The sequence below is a fragment of the Myotis myotis genome, unplaced genomic scaffold (assembly GCF_014108235.1).
Source record: "Myotis myotis isolate mMyoMyo1 unplaced genomic scaffold, mMyoMyo1.p scaffold_m19_p_5, whole genome shotgun sequence".
Taxonomy (NCBI): domain Eukaryota; kingdom Metazoa; phylum Chordata; class Mammalia; order Chiroptera; family Vespertilionidae; genus Myotis; species Myotis myotis.
In genome coordinates this window covers 42315262-42333633 of record NW_023416357.1, presented here as the reverse complement: position 1 = coordinate 42333633, position 18372 = coordinate 42315262, and the positions used below count along the sequence as shown (strand labels likewise).

The 18372-nt window shown below is 34.6% G+C and overlaps 1 protein-coding gene across 9 annotated transcripts in view; it reads left to right on the top strand.

Annotated features, from left to right (window-relative positions):
- AP3B1 (adaptor related protein complex 3 subunit beta 1) overlaps positions 1-18372 on the top strand; it is a 204739-nt gene that overhangs the window by 46870 nt on the left and 139497 nt on the right. For 7 of the 9 annotated variants that reach the window (XM_036307709.1, XM_036307711.1, XM_036307708.1 and 4 more), the window contains one exon: positions 7022-7204. The exons of 1 other annotated variant lie outside the window; for it this stretch is intronic. In XM_036307709.1, the coding sequence (XP_036163602.1) occupies positions 7022-7204 (183 nt within the window). Of the gene's footprint in view, positions 1-1800; positions 1888-7021; positions 7205-18372 lie in introns of those variants that run through there. One more of the 9 variants, XM_036307716.1, reaches the window with a different exon arrangement.

The window sequence follows — 18372 nt, the reverse complement described above, 5'->3', positions numbered from 1 at the left end:
TGACACTCATGTCATAGGTTCGCCATCACTGGTGTAGTGTATGATTTATCATGGAGAATATTCAATTTGCACTTGAGAAGAATGTGTATTCTCCTGTTGTTGGGTGGAATGTTTTATGTTTAAGTGTTTTATGTCTGTTAGGCCTAATTAGTTTATAGTATTGTTCAAGTCTTCTGTTTCTTTGTTTGATTTTCTGCCTGGTGGTTTTATCCATTATTGAAATTGGAGTATTAAAGTCTACTGGTATTACTGTGGAACTATCTATTTCTTTTTTTAATTCTGTCAGTATCTACTTCATATATTTAGGAGCTCTGATGTTTGGTACATCTATGTTTATAATTGTTTTTTTCTTTTGTCATTATAAAATGTCAATTTATCTCTAGTAATACTTTTTGTTTTAAAGTCTATCTTGTCCTTTATAAGTACAGCCACTCCAGCTTTTTTATGGTAGCTGTTTACATGATACATCTTTTTCCTTGCTTTTACTGTCAACCTGTTGGTATTTTTTAATTTAATGTGTATCTCCTGTAGACAGCATATAGTTGGATTTTGTTTTTTAATCCAGTTTTGAATATGTGCCTTTTGCTTAGATTACTTAATCCATTCCCATTTAATGTTATTATTGATATAGTTGAATTTAAAGCTATTTTACTTGTTTTTGGTTCTTCATTCCTTTTTTACTGCTTTGTTTTTATATTAAGTGAATATGTTCTGTTGAACATTTTAATTCCTTTAATGAGGTTTTCAATATATATTTTTAAAAATATTGTATTATACATGAGATTATACATGGAGATTTTATTCCTAGGCCATCCAGCAAATTTCTTTTAACCTGTGATGTAGCAGGAATCTACAATGTATTTCTTCTATAATATTTTGTATAATGTAAGAGATAAACATGTATAGTTTTGCTTAATAAATAAATTTATTTCAAAGATAGCAGAAAATCCTCAGGGTCAGCATGTTACTTAATGCAGACATATTATAGGCATTTCCTTAAGATTGACACAAGGCAAGGATACCCACCTTCTCCACTACTATTAAAAATTGTACTAAAGGTATAAGCCAATATAATTATACAAGAAAAATTAGTCATAGGAATTAGAAAAAAGGAAGTACAGCAACTTCTCTTTGCAGATGATATTCATTTTCTAGAATAAACCAAGAAGAAACAAAACTAAATCAAACAAAAAAAGAGTTCATAAAGAAGCAGGTTATAGAATTACCATACAGAAAATCAATAGCTTTCTTATATGCCAATATAGCAAGTTCAATTATATAGTGATAAAGCAATTTCAATTTATAATAGCATAAAAGTAAGACCAAGATAAAATGCAACTCTAAACCACTGCTTAACTCAGTTGTCTCCATCTTACTACTCCCCACAGAGGTACATTAGCAATTCTGAAACAACACTTTCTCTGCATTCTGGAACAGAGCTAATAACTATACTGTGGATAGTGTGAGCCACATTTCTTAATGTTGGGCACTTTGCAATTTAATCATCATGTCTGATTTTTTTCTGTTTCTTACCTGTTTTCAATCAACTCCGGCTTTATTTCTGATGTCTCTTGTTCATTTCTGTTCTCTGTTTTTGAATTTCTGTTTCATGTAATTTTTCCATTCTCCAAATGCTGCTGTGAGAGTGCTTATTCATTTGGAGTGTTGTGTTTTCTTTTGCTTCATCATTGATTATTTTGTGGGTAATTTTTATTCAGTTGAATTGTTTTTATTTTCTGTTTTTAGTACTTACTTTAGTACTTACTTGCATCTTTACCTTTCTTTTTTTTTTTTTAACAGGGTTGGTGATGTGAGTTTGAGGAACTTTGCAAAATTCCTAGTATAAGAGCACTCTCTGTCAGAATAGCGGAATAGCAGAATAGCAAAGTATGTTTTTTTAAAAAAATTAGGTGGCTTTTTTTGTTTTGTTTTTGCTTTTTTATGGGAAGGGCATCCATAGAAAGGGATATATGTCCTTAGATTATTTTGATTATTATTATTTTTTACTTCTAAGAGCCTGAATTTTTTCCTCTTTTTTTTTCTTCTGTCACCTTACAGTTCCTAAGGTGCTCCCTTTCCTCAACTCTGTAAAGCATCCTTCCTCATAATCTGCTTTGATTCACCAGGAATTATTTGCAGTATTTTCACACATAGGGTTCTCTTTCTGCTGTTGCTATTATACCTACCACCAACTCCTGTCTGCTTTCTTCTGGGCCATTTTATCAGACTGACATAGGTCTCTGTGAAGTTTTCTGACATAAGCATGAAAGATAACTCTTTGAGATTGACTTTTCTACTTACATGAAATTTGAAGTTTGGAGATTCTCTGAGTTTTAATTATACTTAGGACATAGGTTTACATCTTTAGTTTTTCTGGGTTTGGAATGGAAAATTCAGATCTACCCAGGTTTTAGTAGTATTTAAATTAGTTTTGAGAATGTCTTCTGATTTTTTTCCTTTGTATGATTATAATCTCTTATAGATAGAATGAAAATATTCTGAGATCTATACAGATATTATGGATCTTATCTTTGTTACTACTTTTGCTTGTTGCATGTAATACTAAATTGAAGGAAGATAGCTATATTTCTTCTTTTCTCCAAATTAATAATGTCAGCATTGACATTTAAAATCAATAAGAATTCTGCCCTGGCTGGTTTTGTTCAGTGGTTAGACATCAGCCCATAGACCATAGGGTTGTGGGCCTGATTCCCAGCCCAGGGCATGTTACCTGGGTTGCAGGTCCACCAACCCCAGTAGGGATGCATGAAGGAGGCAACTAATCGATGCTTCTTTTTTTTTTCTCTCTCTCTCCCCCTCTTCTCTCCCTTCCATTCTCTCTGGAAATCAGTGGAAAAAATATTCTTGGGTGAGGATTTTTAAAAAAATCAGTAAGAATTCTAAACCATGTTTGTTTAAAAATTTCCCAATTAAATGAGCCAGGTCCAATTTATTTCCACATTGTGAAAAAGAATGTCTTCGTTATCAGCAGAGCTTCTTGGGATCATTATTACGATGACATTGCTGTTGCTGCTGATAAATATAAACTTGAGGAGTGTCAATATATTTAAAAAGTTTTCTTCATTTAACCTCTGTTGATTTTTTAAAAATATATATTTTTTGTTGATTTCAGGGAGGAAGGGAGAGGGAGAGAGAGAGAGAGAAACATCTGTGATGAAAGAGAATCATTGATCAGCTGCCTCCTGCACGCCCCCCACTGGGGGGTTGAGCCCGCAACCCAGGCATGTGCCTTGACTGGGAATTGAACCGTAACCTCCTGGTTCAGAAGTCAACACTCAACCACTGAGCCACGTCAGCCGGGCTGTTGCTTATTTTAGCCTAAGAAGATTTTCTTACAATTGAGATAAGTCTCAAAGAGAACTAGTTCTATAATTCTCACTTTAAGGAAAGGTGGAATATATACATATTAAAATATAATAGATTGGCTTTTCCCTTTTACTAGAGAAAGACCAATATTTGTCATATTACTAATTCTTTCCTAAAAATAAACCACCTTGGGTTTAGGAATATAGTTTTGGTAATATAACTGGAAGAACATGTTAGTGTTACTTACCTAACTGTTGTTTGAATAATCTGTAAATTTTTAAAAACTATACTGGAAACCTCATAACTACAGTCAATGAAATTAAAAGGGAATATTTTATCTATATTCCCCAATCAATCATTACAAGTTTTCTTTATATAATTTCTTTATTTTATATTCCTACAGTTATCATTTTCATCCTATTTATTTAAAATATCCTGAACACTTCTTTACTATAAACCTTTCCTGATTTTCAGTTATAAATTCATTTTTTAAATTTGTAACACTTTTTTAATGCAGAAATCCATATTTGTTGAGCAAGTTAAGCATAGCAGCGGACAGTGTCTCTTATTTAGTACACCTCAAAAGCAGGCTGGTACTTATTTGTTTTTCCTTTTAGGTTAATTTTAAAGAAATTCTTTTGATGGCATTTAACTTTCTAATAGAAAAGAGAGTTACTTAGGAAAATAAATTTGATCCATGGCTACTGAAAAACTGAGTTGTTTATTTTTATCATGAGAAAGTTTCCACTACTTAATTTAGCTACAAAGTGATGTTTAATGAGTATATTGTTAGTTCATTACTAAGCTGTGAGGATAAGACACCATTTTCTAAGTTATTGATTTAATGTTGGTAAAAGCCTCACTGTTGTGGGCAAAAAAAACCCCACACCTCTGAGTTTGTGCAGATGTTTTGTTGTGATAGATCTATTATCCAGCTATTAGAAGATAAATGACGGATCTTTCCCATTTTCCATGCCTCAAGAAAATTGAAATAAGAAGGGGAATATCATTTGGGCTGTATGATTAGGGCAGGTTGGATGGCCATTAATTTAGGAGAAGAAAATCTTGGCAGCATTGGCCAGCTTACACCATATTATCAATCAAACCTTGATGCACTTCTTGTGATGACCCAGCACTCTCAGGTTTTTGCAACGTTAATTAGAATTCATGACAAAATAGATGCAAGGAAACGTTTTGTACCCTTCATAATTTTATAGAAAATTTATTGTTATTAGTGGAACCATTTGCTTAGTGTGATTTTTTTCATTACCAGCTTGTCAACTAGCATAGATAATCTGGAGAAAATATGAACTCCATAGATGGGGTGTCACTTTTGTTGATGGTTCATGTAGTTTACCTTGGAGCACAGCTAATGGCTGAAGTTCATAGCAACAGCACAGAAAAACGTGGCAACCAAGGGAAGATAAATGAACCATGTTTATTGCTTTAATATAAAAAATACATAAATGGAAAACTGCATTTGAATTTGATGAGCTCATTGCTAGTTTTGTTGGAGTGATTTATTTTTCTCCTTATATAAACAGTTACTATTGACACAGTGGGATAGAAATTAACTGTCTTTTTTGGGGAAACTAATATTTTTGCTTTTAAAATCTGAGTAGATCATTTTATTTTAATTCTGGGAGTTTTATAGAGTATTGAACATTTAACAGACCCTAATTATCAATTCTTCTGGCAGTGTTTTAACGTAGGGTAAGTTTGTTAAAACTATACAATGAAATATCTAAGATAGCCAGTTTTATTTTGCAAAGGTATTTTTTTACATCCTTCCTAATTATTTATCTGTTTCCTTAAACTTTATTTGTACTTAAGTAATTATTTTCTTTCATTTTTCATCTTCTTTCTTAGTACTTAAGAATTATTTTGTATCTATAGCTCTTGGTTTAATAGATTTAATACCATGTGGTAGCTGATTTTTCTTTTAGTTATTTGGCATCTACCAATTTGAAAAAAAAAAAACACCTCTAGGCTTAGGCAAAATAAATTGATTTTACACAGTTCTTAAATTTAAACTTTGTTGAATTATTATTTCAATTCCATGGATTATTTTATTCTAAGTGGTATTATTTATTTTTGTACTTGAACACCTTTTACCAATTGATACATATATGCCTATGTATGAAACATATATAAATATAGATATATTTCACAATTACTAAGTCATTCTATAGTTTGATGCTATAAACTTATTTGCTTTAAGAGATTTTAAAATATTCTGTCCTATTGAAATACGATTATCACAGAATATAATTTTTAAAGAGCAATTTATGAAAAAGACATCAAAATGTAAAGTTGAAAACAAAATGTAAACTTAACTTCCTTTCCATATCAATAGCAAATAGAAAATTATAAGTGTAATACAGCTTTATATAGTTCATACAAATAGTCAGTTCTTTGTTTTTTCAATTGAGGTGCATACATGCTGAGACCAGCAGGCGCCAGTACATGGGTAGGGCTGGAGTCAATAAATGCAGCTTCACGTTTATACTGATTGGTAATTCATAAAATCCCCACAGGACTGGAAACTTGTTTAGCATAATAGCAAGTCTATATTCTGAGCTGTTTTCTTTCAATTGTATTGTTGGTTGCATATTAATAAACTAAATGTCAGCCAAGTAGAGGGACAAACATTAAAAATATGAATATCATTGTATCTAATATTTTTCAAAAAGTACCGTTTCGGTATATTACTTCAGTAAGTTATATTTCTACTTAATTGTGTATTGTAAGTCATTGGGGAAATTTTAGACACTAAAATGAAGATCCCTAGTGTTCAGAAAGAATATGATATTAATTTATTTTTTCAAGTTGTTTTATATTGTTGGCTAACCATATATATATATATATATATATATATATATATATCAGTGGTACATGTATAGAAGTATTTGTGTATCATATATTTTGCTCAGCTTGTATTTTTATACCAAAGAAATCTTGATTTCACCACTTTGCAAAAGCATAAGAATTCCAAAAACAGCATTTATGGTTCATTAATTGGTATCAGAGAAAGCTGCCTTTTGTTGGTAATACATTATTTCAATTTAAGCACATAAGTGATAAAACTGTACTAAAATTTTAGCCTGCATTTTCTTTGTAAGTAAACTATATTGGTAAAACAGGTGGATTAAAATGTGTAAGATATGAAAGTGCTCTTGTTTCAAAAACATTTATGAGTTTCTCATTCACATTTTAAGATACATTCATTGTGAAATTATTGTCATTCTCATTGTAAACTGATATGTGGTCATGGTTATTGTTTTGATTCTTTTTCTGAATATTGTCATATACTAAATAGTGAATCTTTAGATTATAATTTAGGTTAGCTTTAAAAATGAAAAAAATGTGCATGATGATTATATTTAATCCATATGTGAACAATTTGTAGAAGTTTAACCTCGTGAAATAAAAAATTACCCCAATTTCTAATACTAATATTTCAGAAAATTATTAGTTTTGTAGACATGTTACAACTCTTAAAATTATTCTTTTAGGGAGTGACACTTTAAAATTTGTTATTTAAACATGTGTAATAATTTATTATTGAGTGACTGAATATTTTAAACATTGATTGTCATAATACTGATTGCACCTCTGTAATGCCTGAGTAGAATCTTTGATGGTGGGAAATCTTTTTTTTTTTTTAATGAGTTACTATTTCTTTCTATTCCAGCTGGTAGCTGGCAGTGTTGTGATGGCTTTTGAAGAAGTATGCCCAGATAGAATAGACTTGATTCACAAGAATTACCGCAAGCTATGTAATTTACTAGTTGATGTAGAAGAGTGGGGACAGGTTGTCATAATCCACATGCTGACTCGATATGCTCGTACTCAGTTTGTCAGTCCTTGGAAAGAGGTAAGTGTTGAGTAATCTTCCACTTACAATATATACTAAGAAAATGGATGCACTTTAATAATGTGTATGAAAATTAAGAGTAGTAAGTTATAGAAATCTGTGTATTCAAGGAGATCTTGTTTTTCTCGTGTTCTTTTAGAAAGCAGGAAACCGATATAAATGCAGGGATAACTGGTCATTGTTTTGTCATTAGATGATATACATTTAATGGCATAGTGTATAAAACTTTAGCTTATTCTGCTTAAAAATTGAAGTATATTTTGAATTATCCTTATATAAAAGTCATATCACATAGGGCTCTTAAATTGATGCAGTTTTACTAACCATCTGTGCATTTATTTTATAAAGTTAATTTTATTTATCATTTAGCAAAGTAAACTTTTGATGGCATTTGAGCTGGATTAAGCAACATGTCCATGCTGTAAATGTCTTGGCCCTTTAATGTAAATGGTGACTTTGACAAGAGATTTTTGTTGCTAATAGCTAGTTGTTTAATTTCAGCCAGCACTTTTCCAGATTGCTATTCAGATTTTTTTTTTCCTGTTTTATCGGTAATTTTCTTACCTAGCCACTGTCACTATTTAATAAAACTTTTTAATGTACTTTCCTGTCAGCATCAAATTACTTTTAGTAGCTTTATGCAAATGATCCTTTGCTTTGTCACTATGTAAAAATTGGAGTTAAAATATATACATTCTTTACCATATCTCCTAAAAATATGTCTTTATAGTTTGTCTATTTATTTATGTTTCTTGAATTTAATTTCATTTTAGATAAAATTCATGTTTGAAGCTATTTGCCAAACAAAGAAGTTAACTTTTATACTACCTATATATTTATTCTTTTGACAGATAATTTAAGAAATTGGTACTATATGCATTCTTTATTTTTACATGTTAATTCTGTGAACCTTAGTTACTAGTATTATTACAAACACGAGATGAAACTCTGGTCATTGTCCTGGTACACTGGAATAGGGCTAAATAATTTCTTATCTTTGCCACTTATTTGCAATCTGACCTAGGCTTTATTCTAAATTATGTGGTTAATGGACTAATTCAGTAGTTTTCAGGTGTGCTCCTCTGCCCTAGGATGCTGTGGTACTGCCACTGGACCAACCAAGGGGGTGGTGCTCTAGAGTCTAGACTGTTCCAAACCGAGCAGGCTCCGCCTTTGCCTGCCTTTCAAATGCAGCTTTGCATATAATTTCCTTTAGAAAGATTCCTGGGCTAAAAGAAAAGAAAGACCCCCAGTAAAATAGAAGAGTAAAGGTTTAGCTAACTATAATTGTATATATTCTTAAAAACATAGAAGCAATTCAAGAACACTGTGAAATAAGTGGCATCCTTTTCATAACATCTTCGTAGACCCTTTAGAGCCAATTACTAGCAACCATTTAACTTCATTTGTTCTAGTGGTTATAAATTTTACTTTAGATAACACATTTCACTTTATTAATTTAAAATGATACCAGTTCACCCACAAATAATCAAGATAACAGGCTTGTATCTCTTTGGATACACATATGTTTTGTTTATTACCAGTGGAAAAGATTTGAAAGGTCATCCTTTATGGTATCATTAAAAGTAAGGGATTGTTGCCCAGCCATTGTGATTCAGTAGTTGAGTGTCAATCTATGAACCAGAAGGTCAAGGTTCGATTTCCGGTCAGGGCACATACCCTCGGTTGCTGGCTGGATCCCCAGTGTGGAGCATGCAAGGAGGCAATGATTGATGATTCTCTCTCATCATTGATGTTTTTATCTCTCCCTCTCCCTTCCTCTCTGAAATCAATACATGTGTGTATTGATGTGTGTATTGATTGTCAAAGATGTTAGATTTTTATTACAAATACATCGTACAAAAATAAAGTTCAAATGGATTATCATCATTTCCAGTGGTTCTCAACCTTCCTAATGCTTCGACCCTTTAATACATTTCCTCATGTGATGACGCCCAACCATAATACTATTTTTGTTGCTACTTCATAACTGTAATTTTGCTACTGTTATGAATTGTAATGTAAATATCTGATATGCTATATGTGTTTTCCGATGGTCACGACCCACAGGTTGAGAACCACTGATTTAGACCATGTTTATGCTCACTCTTTCACTTAACCCATCTCAGACTTTCTGTGCCTAGTTACAGTTCTGTTTTATAGAGAAACTTTTGAGTGAGCAGGCCATCCACTTTTAGACTTGAAGACTTTTTGGTCTAGACTTTAAGTTGCATCCAACTTTTTAGGACTCCATATGGTGATTTTAACTTTAAAAGTTGGCAAACTGAATTATAAAGCAATGATTGAGCATACCTGGAAGGAACGGAGAAGTATTTGGGATTTATATCTGCTCTCATTTTTCACTTCTCATGTAAAAAGCATACCATTAAGTAAAGAACTGCTTAAGAATATCCTTTTGTTTACTTTAATAAGTTTCTATGTGTTTGCTTATTATGTTCCAGTCAAAGCTAATATTGAAGTCCCCAATCCATAATACTCAGATCGCAATTAGCTAACAACCATAATTAAATTTGCTTTTCACAAATAGAGGTAATATTTCTCATTGAATTCTTTAAAACAGTGTTTAAAAGAATTGTGTTTATGGGCTTGAAAGGTAGCACAATTCTTTTTTGAGGAATTAAAAATTAGTGGAAATACTTTTTGAGATGAGCTGATGTACATGCATTTGTCATTAAGTTCTCAAATGAACACATCATATACAAATAGGCTTCTTCAGAGGCAAAAGAGGTTTTTAATTTAGTTTATTTGCATCATTATAGATCAGTATTTAGGCTGTTTATATGTAAATGTATGAATTGAGGAACAATTAAGTGTTGACAAAGTAGATTTCAGTCATATCAATTGCAGTGCATTTTCTATAATTTTTCTAACTGACATCTTTGATGATAAATAGTGGATGCCAAGTCAAAGCCGATTATACAGAGCACTAGGAATTCATGGGACTGTCAGGGAGAAGACCGATTGACTTTAAATTTACATATTAATGAGAAGATTTGTTAAGAGGGTGCTTGACTATAGAAAATAACAGCGTATTTATAGGGCACGACATTTTATAAATAAAGCTGATGCAGGAAAATGGAAATTAAACCTTTTAGGTTAATAAATTCAAGAGACTGCTAAAATGCATATTTGCATTTTTATTTTCTTAAATTTACCTTACTCTTTGCAGTCCTAGTGGGTTGTTTTTTTATTCTAGGTCAAGTTTGTATAATTTTCAAGGACATAAAATTACTTTAATATTTTCTTTGTGTCATTCAGGCTATTATGGGAGAATATTTGAAGCATAAGTATAAATCTCTAAGACTAAAGTTGTTTTTGTAGAAGTAATGGACTTTAAAAAGTGCTATAAAACATCAAGTAAATTTTAAAAGTGATTTAAAAAAACAAGCTTTTAGTGGCATTAATTATAAACTGAAATAAAACTCCGGCATTGGGTCTGACAGGAATGTTTCTAATTTTATTAATCTATCTCATTAAAGTTGAACTTTCTCAAGGAGATGACAGTTTTGCGAGAAATATCAAAATACTTTATTAATTTGGAACTTAAAACTGTATAACTTCACAGTTCTTTTTGCATATGAACCCAAAATATATTTCTGGTGGCAGTATGTATGCCTTTTGAAATTTGGAGTGATTCATCTACATTTATTTCTCTCAATGTATTAGTACTTCAGTGATAAAACCCTTTGTAGGTGTAAGAAAGTTCCAAGTTTAGAATTTTGTTTAAAGTATTTTTAAAATAAGTTTCTTAAGTTTTTTAGGGATAGGTATAAAATATGAACTCATCAGAACACAAAATTCATTTATTGTACATAGTTCTTGATTAGCAGTTCTTTGAAAATACAAAGGCACTTTGGGAAAGAGTTCAAAACTCCACATTTAGGTCCTGTTTTAAAGGATCTAAGTGTTAGAGATGATTTTTTTTTGTTGAATTTTAACTTTATGGGTTAATTTTTTTTTGTAAATTTTGCTTTCTTTCTTGCTAGTGGACTCTTTTTTAATCTTACTATTCTGTGGAACTTTTAAAAACCGAAATAGTGAAGAATTGTGGTAGAATCATGCTTTACAATGTGAATAAAAAGTTTTTGTGCACTCTTTCAGGCAACTATTGATGAAGCGTTCAGTGTACAGTTTAATGTGAAACTATGGACCATGTGCTGATGATATTGAAATGAAGCCTCTATTAGTTATGAAGCATTCATTTTAAAGATTCCTTATTATTTATGTTCTTATTTATTTTAAATAATTACCTTTTTTATTCATATACTTTTTAATTTTACTTACTTTTATTTTTTTACTGAGTATTTTTTTATTGCTTAAAATATTACAAAGAGTAGTACATTTGTCTCCATTTTTTCCTCCTTGACCTTCCCCCAGCCTCCCCTACCCCCCAGTGTCTTGTGTCCATTGGTTATGCTTATATGCATGCGTACAAGTCTTTTGGTTGATACTTTTAATGAGACTATTGCTATTGTGTACATTTTTTTAATTAAATTTTTTTTGTTGAAAGTATTATATGTCTCATTCTCCCCCACCCCCATTAACTGTGCCCCTTACTCACCCCCCCCCCCCCCCCAGGCCTTCAACCTGTTGTCTGTGTCCATGGGTTATGCATATATGCATGCAAGTCCTTTGGTTCATCTCTTCCCACCCACCCACCTCCACCTTCCCTCTGAGATTCCACAATCTGTTCCATGCTTTTATGCCTCAGGATCTATTTATTTTTTATTGGATTTTCTTTAACTTATGTTGTTGGCTCCTAAAATCAGAGTGTTAATACAATCAAGCTATTCCATTAGTGAGGACTGAAACTGTAAGTTCATGAGGTATAACTTATAAATTTTAAACTCTCTGATTGAATGAGAACCACTCTAAAATGCATTCTGCTTAACAAAAAGCAATTATTTTCCATCTTTAGATAGAGATTAGTTATTTTTCATATAATTGGGACCCTTTTTTCTGATGCCTTGGAACCTTTAGGCCTGAATTCAACATGAGTATATTTTATTTCAGAGGAATTTGGAAAAATGCCTTTTGTAGGTCATCCAGATTTCTCAGTTACAAAAACTTGAAAACTCCTGCATTCAGAAAACGTGTTTTTTATATTCTGGAGCTGAACATATAGTCATAAGAAATGAGAAGTGTTGTGGGCAATTGAACACTGAATTTTCATAGTGGCTCAACACAAAGTTACTGGGCACAGGTGTTTCTGTAATTGTGATGTATTGAGGGAGATTCAGTGTTCAATGGTCCTCAAACCCACACTTCTACCTGTGTGGTATAGTGGTCACTGGGCTATGGTATAAAACATGTAAAGTGAAGAGCATAGCAGTTACCTCACAAAAGGAAAAAAAAAATCTCCAAGCCAGTATTCATATCCTTGGGTGGTTTTTTTTATATAGACCCAATTTGGGGGGAAAGAGATTTTTTCTTTCATTTTTCTTTGCAAAAAATATTAAATTTAAATTTTTATTACATATGACATTTTTCTACTGAATGTATTTCTCTCATAAGGTATGCTATTCATATTGAATAGCTATTTTAACTAAGTGATTGTGATCATGCTCATCACCTACCTACTGTGGTCTTGTCAGGGACATCTAACCCAGTGTCAGATGTTCTACCAATATATTGCTGTGGTATATATGAACTGAATGCTTGTATCTCCTGAAAGCTATTCATTGAAGCCCTAACCTACTGAATGGGAGAAGATATTTACAAATATGCATGTGATAAAAGGGCTATCCAAAATATATAAAGAACTCATACAATGTAATATTAAAAAACCAACAACAAGCAATCTAAAGTATGACATTTTAGATAATTTCTTTTTTTTTTTTTTATCCTTATGCAAGGGTTTTTTTTTGTTCTTTTTTTTTTTTTTAAACTCTAGTTGTTTTTTATTTTTAATAAAATGTCTCTGCCTTAAAGGGGTTGCACTGAAACCCATATTAAAATGTCAAATTTCTGTAATAAACTGCTGGGTTTATTACAACCACAGCAGGTCCAGGGGTCCCCAAAGGTGTGGACGGAGTTGGCGAAGAAGAAAAGACTCGGAGGCAGCGTTCAGTTGATCAGCAGCCTTGCCAGGATCTCTAGCCAGGATCTCCAGCCAAGTTCTGGTCTGGATCTCCAGTGAAGTTCTGGTCTGGATATCCAGCGAAGTTCTGGTTAGGATCTCCAGCCAGGTTCAGTCACCAGGTTCTAGTCAGGTTCTCTTGCCATGTTCTATAGTCAGGTTCAGTCCAGGATCTTTTGCCATGTTCTCTCCAGCGAAGTTCTTCTGTCTCTAGGTTCTGTGTAGGTTCTGTCTTCTAAGTTCTGTGTGTAGGTTCTGTCTTCTAAGTTCTGTGTCGGGTATGTTTTATTGATTTTTTTTTAAGCATGAGGAAAGGAGAGAGAGACACACACAGACACAGAAAGAAACATCATTGTGAGAGAGAAACATCGATTGGTCGCCTCCGTAAGCACCCCAACCGGGGACTGAATCCACAACGTAGGTATGTGCCCTGACTGGGAATTTTGGTGTACAGGACAATGCTCCAACCAACTGAGTCACCAGGCCAGGGCTTAGATAATTTCTTTTATTGTTATAATAATAAATATGTACAAATAGATTTTATGTGATTTACTAATTTTTCCCTTAGTTTTATTTATTAAAACTTTTTATTTTAGATAACTGTAGATTTATATACAGTTATAAGAAACTAGAGGCCCGGTGTACAAATTCGTGCACCAGTGAGGTCTGCGGGATCTGGCCAAAACTGGCTCTCTGACATCCCCTGAGGGGTCCTGGATTACAAGAGAGCACAGGCCAGGCTGAGGGACCCCACTGGTGCACAGGGCCGGGGAGGGACTGCGGGAGGACTCCAGGGTGTGCTGGCTTGTCTCTCTCAGTCCTGATCAGCCGAACCTCAGTAGCAAGCTAACCTACCGGTCAGAGCGTCTGTTCCCTGGTGCTCAGTGCATGTCATAGCGACTGGTTGACTGACTGTCCCCTAGTGGTCAGTGCACGTCATAGCGAGCGGTTGAGCGACCTTAGCATATCATTAGCATATTACTCTTTGATTGGTTGAACAGATGACTGGACTACCAGACACTTAGCATATTAGGCTTTTATTATATAGGATAATACAGAGATATCTGTATAACATTACTCATTTTCCTCTAATGGGAGCATCTTGGAAAACTATAATTACAACCAGAATATTGATACAGTCAAGATTCAGAACATCGCCATCATAAGAATTCTTTATGGTGCCATTTTATAACTAAACCCACTTTCTTCCCCATGCTTAACCCTGCAACCCTTAATCCCCAGCAACCACTAATTGTTTCTCAATCTCTATAATGTTGCCATTTCAGAAACACTATATCTATGGAATTATATGTAACCTTTTAGGATTAATTTTTTTCTTTCAGCATACTTCTCTGGAGGTTCATCAGAGTTGTGTGTATCAGTAATACGTTTTTTTTTATTTATGAGTGGTATTCCATGGCATAGATGTTTAACCAGTTGTTTAACCATTCATCCATTGAAGGACATCTGGGTTGTTTCCATTTTGGCTAATAAGAATAAAGCTGCTATGAATATTTTGTGTGCAGGTTTTTGTATGAGAATAAATTTCCATTTCCAAGTGATAAATGCCCAAGAGTGCAATTACTGGGATATACAGTAATTATAGGTTTAGTTCTGTCAGAAATTGCCAACCTGCCAGAGTGTCTGTAACCTTTTGCATTCTTACCAGCCATGTATGAGTGATCACTTTCTTCTATGTCCTCACCGTCATTTGGTCTTGTCACTATTTTTAAAATTTAAATGGAGCCATTCTGATAGGTGTGTGGTGATATCTTGCTCTGGTTTTCATTTGCATTTCCCTAATAGCTAATGAAGTTGATTATTTTTTCATATTTGCTGGTGGGATTTTTTTTTTTTTTTTTTTTTTGCCATTTGTATATCTCTTTGGTGAATAGTTTGTTGATACCTGTATTAGTTTTCTAGAGCTGCCATAACAAAATACCACAGACTAGGTGGCTCAATCAACAGAAATCCATTTCTTATCATTTTAGAGGCTGGAAGTCCAGTATCAAGGTGTTTGCGGATTTGATTTCTCCTGAGGCCTCTCTCCTTGGCTTATAGATGTCTTCTCTCTGTGTCCTCACACTGTCCTGTCCTGTGGAATCTCAGAAGTCTGACAGCCCTCCTTTATTTTGTCCTGTCTCTCCTATTTAGTCCAATTGGCAGTGTTTCTGCAAGTAAAATTCCATCTCTATTAAACCCATGAGTCGTACCCATGATCTCTTTTATCAAATGATTTTCTAGACATACCCTTGGCATTCTTTTCTGAAGACTTTTTATTGATTTTTGCCAAAAAGATATGCTGAGAAATTTCTAAATCTTCAAGTTCTGGCTAACTTTTGCTTAAATTTTTTCAGTTTAACATTTTACAGTAAGTAACAAGGTGAAAGCAGGCTGACCCTTCAACCCTTTGCTTAGAAATCTCCTCAGCTAAATATTCAAATCCATCACGTTTAACTTATAGTTTTCACAGAACACTAGAACATAGTTCAGCCAAATTCTTTGCCACTTTATAACATGGATTGCCTTTCCTCCAGTTTCTAGTAACATTTTCCTCATTTCCATCTGAGACCTCATGAGAATCAACTTTAACATCCATCTTCCTACCAACAGTCTCTTCAAAGCAATCTTGGTTTTTTTAAACATGGAAATCAAAATTGTTCTAGCTTCTACCCATTACCCAGTTTTAAAGCCATTTCAACATTTCTAGGTATTTATTATAGCAGCACCCCACTTCTCAGATGTTGGGATTTACTGGTTATCTTTTTTCATCCAGTTTGAGATCCGCTGGGCTCTTGGAATGAAGAGCGACTTTTGATTCAACATGGAAATTGTGGGTATTATGAAATTCTTGATCTTATTCAAACTGAGGTAAATACCTTGTTATTATTGCCAGGTCATGGTAAAGTTTAGGTTCTCCTCTCCGCCTCCATTGGTTGTCACAGAGGTTGTAGTTATTAATGTTACTGTGAGTGAATGTGTGATTTCTGGCTCCCCACTAAAACTTCCCTGATAGCTTTTTGTCTGTAAGGAATAGAAGTGCATCATTTCTGTATACATGTATCCTCCACTAACACCACAGAGTGGTATGTCCTTGTTACTACTGCGTGCTGCAGGTTTTGAGTGTCCAGTAAGCATCCCTTTTGCATTAGCTTTGTGAGGAGGTATAAGGTCACCTCCTTATTTATAGGTGAGCTTGAATGTCCAAGCTCCCCACTTGGTCTCCACTGAACCATTGGGCTACCTCACTTAACTCCTGGTGAGAATTAAAGTCTCAGTGATGTCTTGTCCTTTTCTGATACCACCACAGTGGGATGATTGGGGTATCATTACAGTCTGGTGAGGGTAGAAGTCTACTCTCTCCCTTTTATCCTTCGTGGATGAGGATAGGTATGGGACCATCGTATTTTCTCTAGTGTTGGCTGCAATAGAGCAGTTATTTTATTAAAAAGTTGTTTTCTTGCTAGACCTTCCCTTTCTTGGTCCTTTGGCAACATAGGGCAGACTTTTGGAAGTGTTTTGTTTTATTTTGTTTTTTAAATCTGTGCTTATTGGTGTTTCTGGGTTACCTGCTTCTCTAGCACCCAGTCTTAAATATGAGATAAAAAAAATCCTAGAGCCGAACCAAGATGGCGGCATAGGTAAACACAGGAGATTGCTACCTCACACAACCACTTCAAAAATACAACTAAAAGACGGAATGGACATCATCCAGAACCACAGGAAGGCTGGGTGAGTGGGAATTCTACAACTAGAAGGAAAGAGAAAAGCATACTGAGACTTAGAGGAGGTGTGGTGTGGAAGTAATATACAGAGATACAGAGGCGCATGCGGAGAGGGTTGGCAGCTGAGGACACGGTTGTCTTTTTCAATCGGGAGGGAGTCTCAAGTTCTGAGCTCCAGTTCCAGGTAAGTCTCTGGGGACCCATACTCATACGGGAGAAACTGTACTGTCTGGCATCGGTCAGAACTCGAGGGCAGCTTTCTCTCGGGGATGCTTGCAGCGATTTCGGGGACACTGAGAAGCAGGGCCTCTGAGGGCAGGACTGAGAGCAGCCATAACTGCTCGCTCCGCCCTGTAGATCCCCTGGGACCTCGCCCTGCCCAAGCCACGGAGGCTTTTGCATATGAAAGGCCTGGCCCTTTGCAATCTGATAATTACCTAACAAACTGCAGCTGGCCCAAGGCCCCAGGGCAACTTGCATTGCCGCACAGCTGGCTCCTGCTGGATAGCCTCAGGCAGAGGATAGATTAGCACCTCCTTAGAGATCCAGAAGCCAGTGTGCCCGGTGGTCAGAGTGGGACCATCCAGATTGCAGCTCCTTGGATTCATAAAGGACACACTCAGGGGGCAGACTCACTGAGCACCAAAGCCCCACTGAAGCAAGTCTTGCCCCGGAGGGGTGTCTCCAGCACAGAAGTTCTCCCACTGCAGACACAGCTGATTCTCACAGCCAATTGGCCTGGAGGTCAATTCCTCCCAGTGTTACCTACAACAATCAAGGCTTAACTACAACAAGACTGTGCACAAAGCCCACAAGGGGGTGCACCAAGCGTGTCCTCCTCAGGTAATTGGGGTGGCTGAGCCACTGGGCCCTATAGGACACCTAGTACAGAAAGCCACTCTCTCGACATAGTGAAGCATAAAAAAATGTGGAGACAAAGAAACAGGACACAAATGACAGAAATGGAAGAAAGCAAACTATTGGATATAGAGTTCAAAACCACACTTTTAAGGTTTTTCAAGAATTTTCTAGAAACTGCTGATAAATTGAGTGAGACACTCAATAAATCTAGTGAGACCCTCGAGGTTATGAAAAAGGACCAACTAGAAATTAAGCATACACTGACTGAAATAAAAAATATTATACAGACTCCCAACAGCAGACTAGAGGATCGCAAGAAGCAAGTCAATGATTTGAAATACGAAGAAGCAAAAAACACCCAACTGGAAAAGCAAAATGAAAAAAGAATCCAAAAATACGAAGATAGTGTAAGGAGCCTCTGGGACAGCTTCAAGCATACCAACATCCGAATTATAGGGGTGCCAGAAGAAGAGAGAGAGCAA